Consider the following 19571-nt stretch of genomic DNA (forward strand, 5'->3'; position numbering starts at 1 on the left):
TCCTCACGTGACTTAAATACGGGCGTCTCTCGTATATACACACACGGTACTTCTACAACAAGGTTTCGATATGACACGGCACCCAATTTGCGATTATTATAACACGGTTTCGATATGACACGGCACCCAATTTGCGATTATTATAACACGGTTTCGATATGACACGGCACCCAATTTGCGATTATTATAACACGGTTTCGATATGACACGGCACCCAATTTGCGATTATTATAACACGGTTTCGATATGACACGGCACCCAATTTGCGATTATTATAACACGGTTTCGATATGACACGGCACCCAATTTGCGATTATTATAACACGGTTTCGATATGACACGGCACCCAATTTGCGATTATTATAACACGGTTTCGATATGACACGGCACCCAATTTGCGATTATTATAACACGGTTTCGATATTACACGGCACCCAATTTGCGATTATTATAACACGGTTTCGATATTACACGGCACCCAATTTGCGATTATTACAACACGGTTTCGATATGACACGGCACCCAATTTGCGATTATTATAACACGGTTTCGATATTACACGGAACGAATCTTGAATTTAACACTTCATGGCTTTGTTATAACTCGAATCTTATATTTTAAAAAGGTGGAATTTCATTTTTGTTACATTCTGTTAATGGTTGAAAACTCTAATAAGTTTTTACTTTGTTTTTATTAAACTAGATTTCGATATAACACGGTACACTTCCCTTGATTTACATTATTTCTAAGTCTCGTATTAATACAGTTTCGATATAACACGGAATAGGGTTTCTATATAACACGATACATCTTAACCTGATTTTTTCTCATGCACATACATAATTAGTATTGAAAATAAGTAAAAATGTTATTTAAAAGAAAGGCTCGTATAACACGGTTTCGATATACCACGATACATCCTATATATATAACCTGATTTTTCTCATGCACATACATAATTTGTATTTAAAATAAGTAAAAATGTTATTTTAAAAAAAGTTTCGTATAACACGGTTTAGATATAACACAATACATCTTAACCTGATATCTTATATATGTTACGGCCAAAGCCCGAAGTTCGGCCTGTTCGCGAAATGGCTGGCCAATTCGCGAATTGGCCAAGAGGTTTGGCCAAAGCCCGAAAGACTTGCAATTAATATTGTATTTTCTACTTTGGCTGGCCATTTCGCGAAGTGGCCGGGAATCCGTGGCCAAAGCCCGAAATGACTATATTGGATTTAAGATTGACACATAACAACACATCTGTCGCTTCCAATGTGACGTCGCGGCGTGCAGTTGGTAGAAACTAGAAAGGGGGTGCTCCAGGGCCGCCGAGAGCCAAATCGTGCCCCTTGTCAGTTTCGTCAACAAGCCCGCCTCCCCCAATAAAAGCAGTAAAATTTATACTGTACTTTGATTCCGAGTCGAGCCCCTAGTTTTCGACTAGGGTGACATGTTGGCATCTCGTCGGGCTTGGAGGGTGCTACCACGTCCCTGTGAACGTCCTGCCAATAGTTATTCAAAGCTTCGACGTCGTTTTTCTAGGCTTTAGTTCTTCAACTGAGCTATGAGTATGAATTTCTCGTATTTTCTCTTCTTTATTTTTAGTTGAAATTATATGCGATAGCTAATAAGGGGTCATTCAAGTATTGTGTGAGTATTCTTTGGTCATTTTGTACCCCTCCCCCCCCATCTTGTGAGAAAAAGTAAGCATACGTTATACCCCTTTCCCCTTTTGCTTACATAAGATTTTATGACATTTTGTACGTCACAAGATGCTCTTTCCCCACGTTTTTTGTTGTTGCACTGCAACTGCTTCGTTGTTTAATGCCTACCTAAGAATTTCTGTGACCGCTCTCCTCTTGTCAGAGAAAAGGGAGACCCTTTGGTCTCCCCTTTCATGTTACATAATACTTGAACAGTCACAGCTGAGGTTAAACCTAAGGCCATGTTTTTCAACCTTTCAGTGTTTGTGACACAAATTTTAAATATAATTTTCATTCCGAAACCAAAACTAATGACAAGTAAGGAATTTTATGCGTGATTCCCTCCCCAGAATTCTATTTAAAACCCCTCTATCACCCAAATTTCCACAAAACCACATCTCAGAGAAAATCTCCAAGTCAAAATCAGCCATGACTAAAAAATTAGCTGAAAAGTAGATATACATATCCAAATACAGCAACTTAATCGTCGGCAACTCAAGTTTTGGAAGTGACTTATTGCACGAATAATATAGACTTGTTTCTATTTAGAAATTAATATGTAGTCATGTCTGATTTTTTCCCTTGAAATATATTTTGTCGGAAGCAGAAGGTTTGAGATTTGAGAAGCTACAAATGTTTTCTTTTTATTTTTCTGCTTTCAGCTGCGAAAAATTGCCAATTTAAAAACGAGATAGCGAAGGGGGGGGGGGGGGATTTAGCATGTTTTGCGTCGAGTCCGTGTGATTAGCCTGTACCCACAGGCTATTCACACCGTTGCTTTGGTGCGATAGCCATTTCGATAATTTTTAGAATATTTTTATTAATTACGAACTATACCCGCATGACAATGCTCGTTCTAAGAGTTTGAAGGAAGTTACTTGAATAAATGAAAATTCTCCCCCCTTCCATCTCTGATGCAAAATAATAATTTTCTTATACTAAAATGTGTACGTTCTTTAACCCCCCCCCCCCCCCGAGAAAAAATTATAATAATAAATAAAAAATCTGCAATTTAAAATATTTTGATAAATGGAAAATACATGAAATTACATAAACAGTTGCTTTAAAATGTAAAATAATGGAAAACATTCTGTAGATTTTTTATCCTAACTCGTCAAGTAACCACCCTTACCGTAACCCAATCGATTTGAGAGCTAACGAACTCCGATCGATTAGTGATACAACCTTTCTTACGAAAGCGTTTAAACTATAATCCCGCTCTCTCGCCTTCCTCGCAGAAAAAAAAAAGATAGTAATTAAAAACACATTGTATCTAGAACAAAAGGAAAATCTCGCTCCTCCATCCCCCGTAGAAAAAAAGAGTTTGGCTGAAATAAGCTATGCAATTTATATAAATGATCATTCCGCATCCTCAAGAAGAAAAAGTTTTGAATTAAAACTCGCATTGCAAATACAGCGAGACGAAAAGAAAATCAATTAAAATGCATACAATCAATTTAACCTAAAATAAATGCAGTAAAACATGCGTCAATACGTTTAAGGAAAAAAAAGAAAGAATTAAAACAAATACCGTGGCAATAAGAACAACCTTTCCTAAATGTTAAAAAAAAAGTAAATAAAATATGCTAAATTTTCTAGATTCCTTTCTCTTCCGAAATATTGATTCATAAAAATTCGAACTAAGGAAAAAACAACGTTAAAAATAAATTAAAAAATATATAATGACATTCATGTATAAAATATTAGTAAAGACATGTTGTGGGGGATTTTCGACAAAAAGCGGCATTAAAGAAATGTTTCTTTAAATAATATTAACAACAAAACTTAGTTTCTTAATAGTTTTCTTAATGAGCCCTTAATATTGAGGATTTGCATAATAATTAAAACATTTTTGAAGCGATATTTCTTGGTACAATGTGATCTAGGATCTTTAAAATTAGGTCTATGGAGCAGAAAAAGATGGTGATCGTCCTTAATTCAATTTGCCTTTGCATTCGTACTTTGGCCGATCGTCCATAGCCACTTCGCGAATTGGCCGGCCAAAGCCCGAAATGCAGAAAATTTCGGGCTTTGGCCGGTAAGCCTTCAGCAATGTTGGCCAGTTCGCGAATTAGCTGGCCAATTCGCGAACTGGCCGATTTCGGGCTTTGGCCGTAACATATATATAACCTGATTTTTCTCATGCACATACATAATTAGCATTAAAAATAAGTAAAAATGCTATTTTAAAAAAAGTCTCGTATAACACGGTTTCGATATACCACGATACATCTTATATATATAACCTGATTTTTCTCATGCACATACATAATTAGAATTAAAAATAAGTAAAAATGCTATTTTAAAAAAAAGTTTCGTATAACACGGTTTAGATATACCACGACACATCTTAACCTGATATCTTATATATATAACCTGATTTTTCTCATGCACATACATAATTAGAATTAAAAATAAGTAAAAATGCTATTTTAAAAAAAGTCTCGTATAACACGGTTTCGATACTACATGAAACGAATTAACCGTGTTATACGAGTTACACCCCTCTGCCAACGCCGTTTTATGAGATGATGGATGGTGTATATTCCAGTTTTTCTAACCAAGATTTCAGTTTGCCTGCATCAGGCAAAGTTAACAGTAACCTTCTCAAAAACTCTTCAAAAGCATTAAAGTTTTACCATTTTTCTTTTTGATAGCTGTAAAATGACACTGCGAGCTCAAAATATCCTCTCTTTTCAGGAACTCCATCCTTCCGATAACATTGACACATATCTCACCAACTTCTGCATTTGGCAACACAACCGCAGGCACTATGGAAGGGGGAAAAGTCCTCGGTGGGACCATGCACTGTTGCTGTCGGGGTGAGTAAATTCTGTTTGACCACGGATTGTATGTAATTTGGCAATCTGCCAAGTAAAGACTACTCCATCTGAATGAATCCAGCAGGGGAGAAGGGAAAATAACGATGGGATTTTTATGCACGCGTTTTATAATGTCACTAGTGCCTTATTCATTTATTGCATTCTCAGAAATAAAGGGGAAACAAAGATAGTTACCATGGAAACAACAAAAAGAAAATGAAATCGTTCAGGAACGTAAAAGCAAAATGGTAAGCTCAAAACTTTGTTGTGAATAAATAAATCAATTCATTTTTCCCGTGAGAATATAGATCGAATGTACTTTAGATTAAAAAAATGCTGCTGAGAGCAAATTTTCATTTTTACAAAAAAGGGGCTAAATATTGGAGAGGCATATGCGCACATCTGTAACAAACAAACTAACACCCCTATAAACCATTAGATACGTCCATTTCCGCCTATAAACCGGATATTAGCCTTTCCATGTAATCGATGGTCAGACAGTGCTTGCAGTCGTAACTCCTCAGATGATTCGACCCTGGACTTTGAAGAAGACTCCGACCATGGATCCCCCCTTCGGCTTTTTTTCGATAACTGAAGTTCCAAAATCGTAATTTCAAACGATCTCCAATTACGTATGTTACGAAAGAGAGTGCTCTCCCTCGGAATTTCTTCAGAACTGTAGTCTTGAAGACGCAATTGTTTAAAATATCTTAACACTCAAAGAACAGAATTTTGTACAGGAAGTTTTTTAGAAATTTCCAAAGCTCAATTTTAGACAATGTTAGATGGGTTTCGGGAGCTTTCATTTGTGAAGTTTCTTTTTTAATTGAAGTCCTAAAACAGGATTATAGGACACCGCTGATGACATTAAGGTAAAAAATGCGGTTCAGTATACAGTCCTACGGAGTTTTTTAGAAATGGAAGTTCCAAAAAAAAACTTAATCTGAGAGGATCTTTCATGATGTCACAGGCGGAGGTTTGGGAGTTTATAAAAGGGTAAATTTCCGAAATCAATGGCCCCCTCCTTGAATATTTTCTGGATCCGTCCTTGACTCCTACCGGCAGCTTTACTGACTGGCCGAAGCTCAAATCATCTAGTGATGGTGAATACGTCCGTTAGAGTTTGATATGGTTACATGAGCTTCAATGGACTAACACCTACTAAATACTAAACGCCTATCATCACATTTGCTTCAAAAGTGATCCTCCGCCGGTACACTTGCAACGCTATCTGGCGGCAATACAAGGATAGCGTTGCTATGGCGATGGATCCAAACAATTCAAATCCGATTGTTTATTGGTTAAGTCCAAAATTTAAATTTAGAAGTTAACCAATTGCTTAACTCCGTTACCAATTTCCAATACTTTCTACCTGCGATAGATGGCAGTAGCAAGAGTACCGATATTTGCTTATTGGGATCATTTTGTTCTATGTTAAAAGTGCGATAGCGACAGGCATTTAGTATTTCGGAGGCGTTGCACGGACAAAGGATTAAACTATTCCACTTGTCAAAATAGGGAGAGGAAAACCAGTTTTTAATATACTAAGCTTAACGCCAATTACGCACTTTAATAATCGTTGGCCTTGTGCCGACGTAAGAATATCTCCTCTTGTCCTTTGAGGGAAAACCCCAAGCAGACATGCGTTCGTCCAAATCTAGACGTCTTGTGATCAGAGTCGTACTGCACACGGTTCGGGCGTTCAAGTTCAAGCCATTTTATTGATCTACTAGTGGTACCCGCACGGCTTTGCCCGTAGTAGAAAATTAAAAGGTCTTTTCTTTCGCCTGTATATTTACAAAAATTGGAAGATGAATTTCTCGCCAATTTGCTATGTTCTCGCCGATTCGCGATGCTTGCCCATGTCACGGTTTCCACGTTGTGCTAATTTGGTAATTTACTCTCTAACGTTATGATAATTCGCTCGGTGAAAAGTTCTTAAAATTGGAATAGAAAAAGAATAAAATCGAATTTTCGAAAAATCGCTTCAAGGTGCACACCTCCATGCTATAAACTAATTCTGTGCTAAATTTCATGAAAATCTGCAGAATAGTCTAGGCGCTACGCGCGTCACAGAGATTATGACAGAGAGACTTTCAGCTTTATTATTACACTAGTGGTACCCGCACGGCTTTTGCTAGTAATAGAAATATTAAAAGGTCTTTTGGTTCGCCTGTATATTTACAAATAATATATGGTGAATTTTCCTCGCCAATTGGCTTGTGCCCATGTTAGGGTTCTACGCTATAATAATTTCGTAATTTACTTCTCCATCTTATGATAATTTTGCTCTCAAAATTGGAATAGAAACACATCGAATTTTCGAAAAATCGCTTCGAGGTGCACTCCCCCATGCTACACACTAACTTTGTGTCAAACTTCATGAAAATCGGCCGAACGGTCTAGGCGCTATGCGCGCCACAGAGATCCAGACATCCTCCGGACATCCAGACAGAGAGACTTTCAGCTTTATTATTAGTAAAGAAGATTTATCAGAAATAATTTATATGTAAATTCAATTAGCAACCTTCAGAAGGATATAACCATACAATAATAACATAACATAATAAAATAATAAATAAAAACATCTTTTCTCCCTGCTAAACGATTTATTCGGTTCTGCGTTAACTGTCCTCATGTCAGTTTTCCTAGCGAAATGTGGTTTAACAAGTACACGTTAGTTGATTTTTAATGCAAATGCCTGAATTGTTAAATTGACATATTTCTGGCTTCCATTTGTCATATTTTTACATCACGCTGCACACGAGCGGCTACTGCACGATGAGACAATCCAGCTTCACGAAGGCCGACGATTCTGCCCCGTTCAAACTCCGAAATTTGCTCAAATTTCGCTTTCTTTCGTCGAAGAGGCATAGTAAAGATTCACTTAACATTTATTCCAGCATATAACCACCGATAATCATACACGCCTCGCCACAGCCGTCTATTTATATTCGGTTCGATCCGCCGTTCAGAGGGCGCTGCTCAGCATACGCATGCCGCTACCGGTCTGCAATTCTAATCATTTGCATATCATGCCCTACTTTACCCTTTCCTGCAATTTTCAGCTTACTCATGTAAGTTCTTCGTGGTATTGCAATTTTCACAAACAGGAGTGTATATATGAGGATATGGGTAGTTCCAAGTTTTGAGGCAAATGCGGTAGGAAAGGAGGCGTTGCTCTAATACATAACATTATTTATAACTATTATTCTCCTTAATAATTATTTAGTGTTATTAATTTTATGTACCTTATAATTAACAATTTTATATATCTTCTACGGTATATTCAATAAGATTTCCACTCATTAGTTGATATCCAATTATAGTGCATTAAAAAATAATTTGAATTTAAAAAATGCTTAATTAAAATTAAGTCAATTGTATTTTTTAATGTTTCAGAATCAACATGTACGTTGTAGATGAAAGTGGGCGACGTAAAAGACATGTAGTTGGTAAGTAAACTTATTTCTCTACTAGTGATACCCGCACGACTGTGCCCGTAGTAGAAAAGGAAATGGTCATTTGGTTCGCCTGTATATTTACAAATAATGGACGATGAATTTCTCGCCAATTTTCAATGTTAATTTGCTCGCCCTCATTAGGGTAGTTTGCTCGTCTACGTTGTGGTACTTTGCTCGTCCACGTTATGGTATTTTGCTCGCTCCCTTTAGGGTAGTTTGCTCGTCCACGTTATGGTAATTTGCTCGTGCACGTTATGGTATTTTTCTCGTCTACGTTATGGTATTTTGCTCGCCCCCTTTAGGGTAGTTTTCTCGTCCACGTTGTGGTAATTTGCTCTTCCACGTTATGGTAATTCGCTCTTCCACGTTATGGTATTTTGCTCGTCCACGTTATGGTATTTTACTCACCCCCTTTAGGGTAGTTTGCTCGTTCACGTTATGGTAATTTGCTCACCCCCGTTATGGTAATTTGCTCGTCAACGTTATGGTATTTTTCTCGTCCACCTCATGATAATTTGCTCGTCAACGTTATGGTATTTTTCTCGTCCACCTCATGATAATTTGCTCGATAAAATGTTCTCAAAATTGGAATTGAAAAAGAACAAAATCGAATTTTTGTAAGATTGCTTCGAGAGGCTCACCCCTCTGCTGCAAACTAATTTTGTGCCTTTCTTGAAAATCGGCCGAACGGTCTAGGCGCTATGCGCGTAACAGCCCAGAGATTCAGAGACACAGACTTTTAAATTTATTATTAGTAAAGATAAGTCAAAGTATACTTCAAAAAAAAAAAAAAAAAAAAAACCCTAAGAAGAACAAAAGGATCCTTAAAACTACTCTGACTACTGACTGACCTAATGATTTCCTGCTCTATCCGTTTGCGCGGGTGTGACAGTTTTCCGTACATACTCTAAGGAAAAGTGGTTACTTACAGCCTGTAATAATTATTCGATTCATGAAGATTCTTACAAGTCCAACAGATTGTTACTAGTGTTCAAGGAACGTCAATTCAAACGCCTACCAGCTTTGAGCTTACTCAGTGCCAGCAGCGCTGCACTGTAAAAAAGAAACGAGCTGGTGTGTGCATCATATGACTTCCTTTTACTCCAATTTAATGTCATTTTCCCATTATTGGCAATTTTAATGTGATTCAATAGTTTACTCTCTAAATATCACCAACAGTGGCCAAGTTGAAACAAGATAAAATAAAAGAAAAAATCGCCAAGTTGGCGACAAAACTTGGCGACCAAAAGACTAGCGATATATCGCCAAGTGTCCGCCAAATTGTAACACCACTTAAGTTTACATTGAATTAACAATGATTTTCCCCCAAAAAGGGGCAAAAGCCCCCTTTAGAAACACCCGAATGCAACCAAAAGGGGAGGTGCACAACTCGACTCCACTAGAAGTCCACTTAGGAGATACGTACTAAATTTAAACTTTCTAGGACAAACCGTTCTTGAGTTAAGCGAGATACATACACACATACGCACATATGGACGTCACGAGAAAATCCGTTGTAATTAACTCGGGGATAGTCAAAATGAATTCTTCAGGTGTCTATACTTTCTTAGGCATTTATCCACGTCTGGTCGAGTCGAAAAAAAAACTCAACATTCATTCGGGGGTGAGTAAATTGGAAATTAAGGCCGATTTTTGAGTGAAAATTTTTTCGCGAATACAATACTTCCTTTTTTGTAAAAGGAAGTAAAAAGAACCTTTTTTAATAAAAGGGATGAAAACTTTAATTTGTCAGAAACAGAATCAATCTTTTGATTCTTAAAGACGGAAAGGAGCTTAAAAATAACTAATACTCATACAATCTTACTGAATGCAAGATATCTTCTTCTTAGGTTTGGCACCAGTAAGTGGCATGTGCAATCCCCTAAATAGCTGTACCATAAGTGAAGGAACCAGTTTCCAAACGGTTCTGGTGGCAGCTCATGAAATGGGACATAGGTGAGTGTATTTTTATCGAAACTCTCAAAATTCCACTATTTTCCAACCCTTCAGCTCCACTATTTGAATCTGCCTTAACTCAATAACACTTACATCACCAAAGGTCCTATCCAGGCTCTAGTGCTGCGAATTTCAAAAACTTACCGCTAGACACAGGGGTATCCAACCTTTTTTCTTAAAGGGGCACATTGTAAATTTTTTGCAGTCCCAACAATACAATTATATTTCAGTACAGATAGTTTAGTTACCCCCCCCCCCTATCACCCGTTTTTTTTTTTTTTTTTTCTAAATAAACGCTTGTTGTCACTCTGAGTGTAGCCAGGATTCAAGTTAGGGACGGGCAAGTCAAGTTACAAGATAGACTGTCCCTTTGCCCAGTGCCATCTTAATTTTTTCGAGGCCAGGCAAAACATTTACGCTGCCGCCCTTAACTAGGCTTGCCTGATTTCTGTAAAGTTCAACCGGGACACCAGAATGACCCCCCCCCCCCCACACGTTGCGGGTATTTGAAAGGGTGCACACCCCTGCTGGTTTTTGGAGTGTTTAGAGGGCAGTTCACTCTCTATGCTATGAAGAAAGGGTTACTAATTACGAACCTAAACCATTAGTAATAAATTACACATGCAGATAAATGCAAACATTTTATTTCTTACATGTTAATATTTCGAAGTTATTTTTGTAAGAAGAAACCCGTGCTTTTCAATGGCTAGGATTTTTTTTAAAAGTATTTTTTGATTGTAAAAACCTTCTCAAGCTAATTCAATATTTATTTTACATGTCAATGTTACAAATGACAAAGTAATTACCTTAAACGATCCTTCACAGTCAAATTATTTTTAGACTTTTTTGGTCATCCGTAACTAAAGTTCTCCTTTACCGGGACGTGAAGTAAACCGGTCAGGACACCAGGATTTTGTCTGAAAACCAGGACGTCCGGCAAGCCTACCGTCAACCATGTTTCTTCTATTTCTGTACTAAAATTTAATTTACAAAAAAGAATTGAGTGACAGCTAATTTTAACACTGATAAACTTATTTTGTGCAATTTATTGCTTTGAAGGAAAAAAAAAACGTTGCAATTCCTCGGACGTTTTATGTTGTCTTTGAATCAGACGAAACATATGCCCCGGAAATGTTTCGAAATTGAATTGGTAAAACGCAGTTTTAGACAATTTTTGGTGTTTTTAAGTGGTTGGAGAACAAGTTTCAGCGTCCTCCTCCAGAGAAATTAAAAAAAAAAAAAAATGCCTTAAACTTCCCATTTTAAGGCCCATTTTAAGGTTTTAGTAAAATTAAGGATTAAAGGGGATGCAATTCTCCCTCAAATGTTTTTCCGAAAGTGAAGTCAATTTCGGTTATCTTTGGTAAAATCAACGGTTTTTCCTCCTTACAAATTAGTTTTGTAAACGCAATTTTAAATTGTCGTTGGTGATTTATCATGCTAAGGAAACGCGGAAGGTTTAGATGCTCTCTTCGAAAACTTTTTGGGAATGAAGTCCTAGAGACACATTTCAGGCTGTCTTTGACGGTGTTAGACAAATAATCTGAATTCCGAAGCTGTTCCAGAAATTTTTTGATTTTGAAGATTCAAAAACTCAATTTTAAGCTATTGTGTGTTGAGGTGTTTGGAAAGTCCCGAAATTCCCCAGCGGAATCTTTCCCCAGAAATAATTTGAAATTAAAATTGCCAAAACACCATTTAAGAATATTTTTGATAAAATGAGGGAAAAAGATCAAGTAAGCGACTATCCTCCAGAAATTTCATTTATTTGAAAAAAAAAATATATATTTATCTATTTTTAATTATTATTATTATAATTTTATTGGAAAAGTTTCGTGCTACGTTAATGACAAAAAAACACACACACACACCACAAATTAATACATAAATGAAATAAAATGTAAGCAGGATAAAATAAATAACTTAAATTTAAAATAAATCAATTAATACATATAAATAAATAAATGAAATTAGATAAATGAATAACAAAATTAAAGAAATAAATAAAAAAACTACAAAATCGCCCCAAAAATTTTGGTGGCGCCAACTTGCGCCATAATCCCCTCCCCCCCCCTGCGAGCACCCCTGATGATCGTGTTGCTACTTTTAAACTACGATCCCGGGCTTTTGATTTATCAATGAAAGATGTGCTTCTTTAGATAACTAATTTTACTCTAAATGGAATGTTTCAGCCTAGGCATGGAACACGATGGCCACCAGGACGGAAATCACTGCGACTCGGACACATACGTCATGTCCCCCACGTTGGGAGCCGGCAAAACCACCTGGTCGTCCTGCAGTCGACAGTACCTCGACAAATTCCTCAGGTAATTTGTGTGAAGAATTACTTCTCCCACCAGGGCAAATAGGAGCATTACCGAACTTATTTCTTTTTTGATTGACCAGACTCCTCAGGTAATTTGTGTGAAGAATTACTTCTGCCACCAGGGCAAAAAGGATTATTACCGAACTTATTTCTTTTTTGATTGACCACGAATCTTTTCTTTTTGAATATTTTTTTTTTTTTTTAATTTTTACCGAACTTATTTCTTTTTTGATTGACCAAATTCCTCAGGTAATTTGTGTGAAGAATTACTTCTCACCAGGACAAATAGGATTATCACCGAACTAGTTTCTTTTTTGATTGACCACGAAACTTTTCTTTTTGAATATTTTTTTTTAAATTTCTACCGAACTTATTTCTTTTTTGATTGACCAAATTCCTCAGGTTATTTGTGTGAAGAATTACTTCTCTCACCAGGGCAAATAGGATTATTACCGAACTTATTGCTTTTTTGATTGACCAAATTCTTTTAGGTAATTTGTGTGAAGAGTTACTTCTGCCACCAGGGCAAAAAGGATTATTACCGAACGTATTTCTTTTTTGATTGACCACGAATCTTTTCTTTTTGAATATATACTTTTTTAATTTCTACCGAACTTATTTATTTTTTGATTGACCAAAATCCTCAGGTAATTTGTGTGAAGAATTACTTCTCCCACCAGAGCAAATAGGATTATTACCGAATTTATTTCTTTTTTGATTGACCAAATTCCTTAGGTAATTTGTGTGAAGAATTACTTCTCCCACCAGGTCAAGTAGGATTATTAAAGAACTTATTTCTTTTCTGATTGACCAAATTCATCAGGTAATTTGTGTGAAGAATTACTTCTCCCACCAGGGCAAATAGGATTATTACCGAACTTATTTCTTTTTTGATTGACCAAATTCCTCAGGTAATTTGTGTGAAGAATTACTTCTCTCACCAGGGCAAATAGGAGTATTACCGAACTTATTTCCTTTTTGATTGACCAAATTCCTCAGGTAATTTGTGTGAAGAATTACTTCTCCCACTAGAGCAAATAGGATTATTACCGAACTTATTTCCTTTTTGATTGACCAAATTCCTCAGGTAATTTGTGTGAAGAATTACTTCTCCCACTAGGGCAAATAGGATTATTACCGAACTTGTTTCTTTTTTGATTGACCACGAACCTTTTCTTTTTGAATATTTTTTTTTAAATTTCAATGCTATTTATTGCACTTTTTTTTTGTCACTAAGCATTTCACAAACATTTAAAAGAGACAAAAATTTTAGATTTTTTTCCCTTTGTTATTTTTGTTTATTTTTTATTTTATTTATTTATTTAGTTTTCTCATCACACACACACACACACATATATATATATATATATATATATATATATATATATATATATATAATACAATTTAATGTCACACTCGTAGGTAGCACAATGGCAAGTGTACTAAACAACAAGAAACCCAAAATAATATTAACAATGTAAACACATTTGCATTGTAATATATTATTTTTTTTATTTTCGAACAAAACTATTTTCTTCTTCACATACGTCACCCATAATTTGTTAAATTTAACACTGTTGAATACGTACAAAAGGATGGCATACTAAATTTAAAAAAAAAGGCAAATACGAAGCAATTGAAAGGGCATATTGAGACGTTTATTTTTTAAGCAAAAAATATTTGTCCTTATGCCCCCGTTTTTGAAATATAAGGTCTTAAAGTGTGCCTAAATGTTAATAAAAGCTCCAAAATTTAAAGGCTTGGTGACAAATTGAAAGTTCTACGCGATTGCACCTTCTGCATGTGGGCAGGATATTCATCAGCAAAGCGCGTAAAAGATGGCTTCTATTACTTATCGAAAATTGCTAAATTTGGCGACTTTTCTTGAAACATCGGCAGACTTTATTTTTTATAGTGGATACACAAAGGCAAATAATGTATGCTCTTTTTAATAGCTGATTATTTTAATTTTTCTTATTTTTCGCAACAAAATATTTTTCTAGTTAGGTGCTGTTTATTTAAATGATGCAGAACTTTTTTTCAACATATTTGACCCCCTTTGTCGCAAAGGGTCACACTTTACTTTTTCCCCTACTCTTCCTTTGTTACACATTAGGATTGTTCGAAAAAAAAAACGATTTTTTCCTTTCGGAATCGCGTTCCCTCTCAAAAGTTGCAGCTTGGTATCCTAAATTGGGGGGAAATAATAAACAAAATTCTAAGTTGACAACTTCAATTCGCGCATGAGACTGAAAGTTTGAAAAATATGCTAAAAACTGAGTTTTTCAAAAAATAATAAAAATAGATTCTTTATATTTTTATAACGCAACAACCATAATTGTCAGTATATAGCGCAGTTTGAACATAAAAATTTTTTTTATAGCTTTTACATAAGATCTTTCTTTTGCGTATATGTGTTAACTTGGGCCAAAATCTACTCTCCAATCAAAGAGGCGTATGGAAACAAATATTTTATGTTAAAGCTATAAAATATGTTTTGGGTTCAAACTATGCTACATACTGACAATTTATGGCTGTTGGATTATGAAAAAATACAAAAAAAACTAGTTTTATTATTTTCCGAAAATTTCAATTTTTGACGAATTTTTCAAATTTTCAGCTTCATGCGCGAACTGAAGATATCAACTTATTTTATTTTTTTTTTTTTGAATTCTTTTTTCTTAATTGAGGACACCAAACTACAACTTTTGAGAGGTAACGTGATTCCGAAATTTAAAAAAAAAAAAAAAAAAACGATTTTTTAGAACCACCCTATCGAACCATCCCACTATATTATTTAAACATATTGTTTTAAAAAAATGCTTAGATTTAAACCGAAATGTATGATGTATGTACACTTCTTCCCTTCTCCCTCTCCTTGTCACAAACTGTCGCAATTTTACGAACATATAAGGTAAACACACCAGTAGTAGCCACTTCAAGGTTGATATTTTACAGGTTGTTACTTGTTACCTGTGAGTCCCTCACTGAATTAATGATGTTACTAATGCGATGCTTCATTTTACAGGTTGTTACTTGTTGTCAGTGAGTCCCTCACAGAATTAATCATGTTACTAATGCGAAGCTTCAGTTTACATGCTGTTACTTGTTGTCAGTAAATCCCTCACTGAATTAATGATGTTACTAATGCGAAGCTTCATTTTACAGGTTGTTATTTGTTGTCAGTATGTCCCTCACTGAATTAATGATGTACTAATGCGAAGCTTCATTTTACAGGTTGTTACTTGTTGTCAGTGAGTCCCTCACTGAATTAATGATGTTACTAATGCGAAGCTTTATTTTATAGGTTACTTGTTTTCAGTGAGTTCCGCACTGAATTGATGATGTTACTAATGCGAAGCTTCATTTTACAGGTCTCCTCAAGCAAGCTGTTTACAGGCCGCCAGTCCTTACACCACAGATCTCTTGGAGCCAGCCCCTGAAAAACTACCAGGGCAAGTGTACGATGCGGACTATCAATGCACATTGCGCTATGGAGAGGGCAGTAGGAGGTCCGCCCTACAATCTCCCGAGGTAAATTAATAAATGAAACAGCCATAACTTACGTAAAGCGGAAATTGTGAGAGTTCACACAAAACTTAAACGGTTATATTTCTGTGTCTCAAAGCCAGAAGGACATCCTCTAAAATTCCCCCCCCCCCCCCCCGCCATAAAAAGTTTTAAAAAAAGCTCGAAATTTAAAATATATATATATATATATATATATATATATATATATATATATATATATATATATATATATATATATATATATAATATACAACATGAGAAACAGTTTAAGAACATATTTTAAATATAAATTCAAAGACATTGAAAAAAATGAAAGAATAAATGCTAAAGTGCACTGTAATGCCAGCGCAAAGCTGCTAGAAACAAAAACAGTACAAACATATCCATGAATAAACAATCTAAATAAAACTGAAGATGCAAAAAGCAAGAACATCAAAAAAAAAAAGAGCGAATCAGGGACCGACACTTTCTCAAGGGGAGGACCCTTGAGAAATTTGAGGGGACTTAGGGACCGGTCCTTCCCTTGAGAAAGTGTCAGTTCCTGGTTCACCTTTTTTCATTTTGATGTTCTTGCTTTTTGCATCTTCAATTTTATTTAGATTGTTTATTTATGAATATATATATATATATATATATATATATATATATATATATATAATAAAAACCCGACTGCGTAACCCCCCCCCCCCAAAAAAAAAATAAAAGGAAATAAGTACAGTAGTTTAGAATGTTATTAAGTTCTACTGAATAACAACACCATCCGAAATAGTTTTATAATCGATGAACACATTAGACAAATCATAAATTCAATCATGGCCCATTCTTTTCCGACCAATCAAGGAACATCGTAAAAGTTGAATATGCCCCGACTGTTGATCCTTCTATTCTGCTTTTGAATTTATGATTTGTCTTATGTGTGTATCGATTATAAAACTATTTCGATGTTGTAGCTACTCAGTAGTACTTAATAACATTCTAAACTACTGTACTTATTTCGTTTAGATCTTTTGGTTTTTATGCAGTGGAGTTTTTTGTTTTTATTTAATAATTATTTTTTGTTTTATACTTTTTAGTTAATTTTCATTGACATAGTTATTATGATTATAAGACAGTAAATAACGTAACGTAAAATATCCGCAAAAAACGGATATCTGTACTCATATTCCAATAATTTTTGAAGTACACAATATGTTTGACGTTTATGTTAAATATTTCCAAGTCAATAAATATTGAAGTTCATTTTTCTCTTTACATTATAAAGCTTTTCAGTTATTCATATCCGTAGTTTCATATAATATATCACGAAATCGCTGTGAAAATATTTTAATCACATTCATTAATTTGTTGGGACTCTAGCTTAGCCTAAATATAAACAAGCAACACTAAATCGTAAAACAGAAAGCCCAAAAAGCTAAGTCCGTGCGCAAGCGCAGTTGAAATGGCAAATTTGTGATAACCGGGATTTAACGTCTAGTGGAAATTAAAAGCAATGATTTAAAATTATATTTTAATCTGTTGCCAGTTTATATTCAACAGCAAATAAAATACTTGACATTGATCTTTAATAATATAAGGCTTTCAAAATTAGTTTCAATTTTCCCTCTTGACTCTACAGTTGCGACTCGGTCGGGGGTTTTTAAAATTTTTAATTTTATCACTGCTTGTACCCTGATGGTTCTATTCTAATTCCTTCTCTAGGAACATTGTTTTTAATTGCTTTGTCATTAAATTTTATATAAACTTCCCGTATAACTCATGATGACTCGAACTCGAATACATCGTCAATCAAATCTTTCTCGCGAAAATAAAAAAGTCCGTCAAGAAAGTACGTGTCGTGAAACTCAGTCCCTTGAATCACGGCAAAAACTAAAGCAATATGTTGGAGATTAAAATCGACTCTAATTCTAGTTAACGACTTAATTATAATTCACCCACGACTAAGAAAAAAGGGTCAAACATATCCGAGTACCACGTATCTGATTTCAAATGAACAAAATACGAAACTGCTTCGGAGAACGAAAAATGAAATAAGTTGTATTTTAAAATCAATTTCAAACAAGGAGTACAGAAATTATCTTAATGACATCCCCATTAATTTTCGATACATAACTTACCTCTGGGAAATTATACATAGTAAAAATTCAAGGAAATGCATATAATATTTATAGAGTCGGTAAATATCCCTAAAATCTCTAATTACTGATAGTCGGACCTGAATTTCAAACCCATTATAAAAATTGCTAACGAGTTTCAGTTTCTACGAATTGAATTTTTTTTTTTTTTAAGAAAAATTCAGCTTACTAGGTAAAGTATTTAAAGCGGCACTAACTGCAATTACTGATAACACGATCTCCATATCAGACTCATTATAAAAATTGCTAAGGAGTCGCAATTTCTATGAACTTAATAATTGTACTTTTATTAAAAGAAAATAATAAGTTCAGTATGTAAAGTATCTAAAGAGGCATTAACTGTAATTACTGATGACACGATTTCAGTTTTAAATCCACTGTAAAAATTGTTAATGAATTTCAGTTTCTATCAACTGGTTGATTGTGTGTGTTTTTTTTTTTTTTTTTTGAAAAAGAAAAAGAATAACATGTCGCACCAAGCCAAGGAAAGTGACCCCCCCCCCTCCCAACTCAAAAAACAAACAAACAGCATTGGAGAAAATTAAGGTTTTAAGTAATAGTAGTTATGAGTGATTTAGTCTCAAACAGGGCTGGCTCTAGTAGTTCTGCTGCCCTAGACGATATTGACAAGTGCCGCTCCGCCCCCCCCCCTCATTGAATAAAAATAAAAATACAAAATAATAATACATTAACAAAATAAAAATAATTGTAAAGTGCTTAAAATTAAAGTGAGTGTCTAGTTTATTCCAAACTGGGTTTTGCATATTCTGCATTATACTGGTACACCCTTTGAATTATCTTTTTTAAGATTAAAGTAGTGTATCCTATGGCACTGAAACAGATATTAATATATCCAAAAGACTTTTAAATCGCGCAATTTGCCATTTCTGAAATGAAATTGAATTTCCAGTGAAATTCCAAACTATGTTTTGCATATCCAAGCTCTGGTACACTCTATATTATTATTATTATTATCACTTAACATTGAAGCAGTGAATTCTATGACGTTTAAAAACATATTCATATGTTATGTTCAGTCGCAAAACAAGCAATGTACATGTACAGTTCTCTGAAGTAACATCACAATGTCTTTGAATACGAATTAAACTCTATCAACCTTTTTTGTACATTTCTCACTCTAAAAAAAGGAGGGGGGGGGGATTTGATTGATGTATTAACTTGCTAAGACATTATGAATGACAAAAAAAAATGCTGAAAAACATTTAAAAATATGGCTTCAAAATAGAATTTGAAAATTGCTTTCAATTCAAAACACCGGAATTGAATCCAAATCACTTTTTTTAAGAAGATCAATCAATCAACAAACCAATGTATGTTTTTGCACCTTCTAAGATTATCCGTTTTGAATGAGTGTTTGTATGAAAGACTGCAGCATACAGTGTCGTCTTATTAACCGGACTAATAGAGGATCCAAGTCATCCGAATAAAAAATCCGGAATAAACAAAACAGCCTATAAATTTAGCCAAGGTACATACACAAATTACTACACAGAGTGAAAATTGTATATAGATTTCGGGAGAAGGAAATACAAAATTACATGAGAGTAAATTACAAAAGTACATTGTAAAAATGAAATATACAGCGCACAAAATACATTATTTTGCGAAAGCGC

General features: G+C 34.8%; 1 protein-coding gene across 1 annotated transcript in view; it reads left to right on the plus strand.

Moving 5' to 3' along the window:
- Positions 1-19571, plus strand: part of LOC129232460 (A disintegrin and metalloproteinase with thrombospondin motifs 16-like) — a 135119-nt gene that overhangs the window by 60350 nt on the left and 55198 nt on the right. Inside the window, exons 5-9 of the mRNA XM_054866605.1 lie at positions 1609-1646; positions 7931-7983; positions 9843-9948; positions 12141-12275; positions 15649-15808. Of these exons, the coding sequence (XP_054722580.1) occupies positions 1609-1646; positions 7931-7983; positions 9843-9948; positions 12141-12275; positions 15649-15808 (492 nt within the window). The remainder of the gene's footprint in view (positions 1-1608; positions 1647-7930; positions 7984-9842; positions 9949-12140; positions 12276-15648; positions 15809-19571) is intronic.

The sequence above is a fragment of the Uloborus diversus genome, unplaced genomic scaffold (assembly GCF_026930045.1).
Source record: "Uloborus diversus isolate 005 unplaced genomic scaffold, Udiv.v.3.1 scaffold_12, whole genome shotgun sequence".
Classification (NCBI taxonomy): domain Eukaryota; kingdom Metazoa; phylum Arthropoda; class Arachnida; order Araneae; family Uloboridae; genus Uloborus; species Uloborus diversus.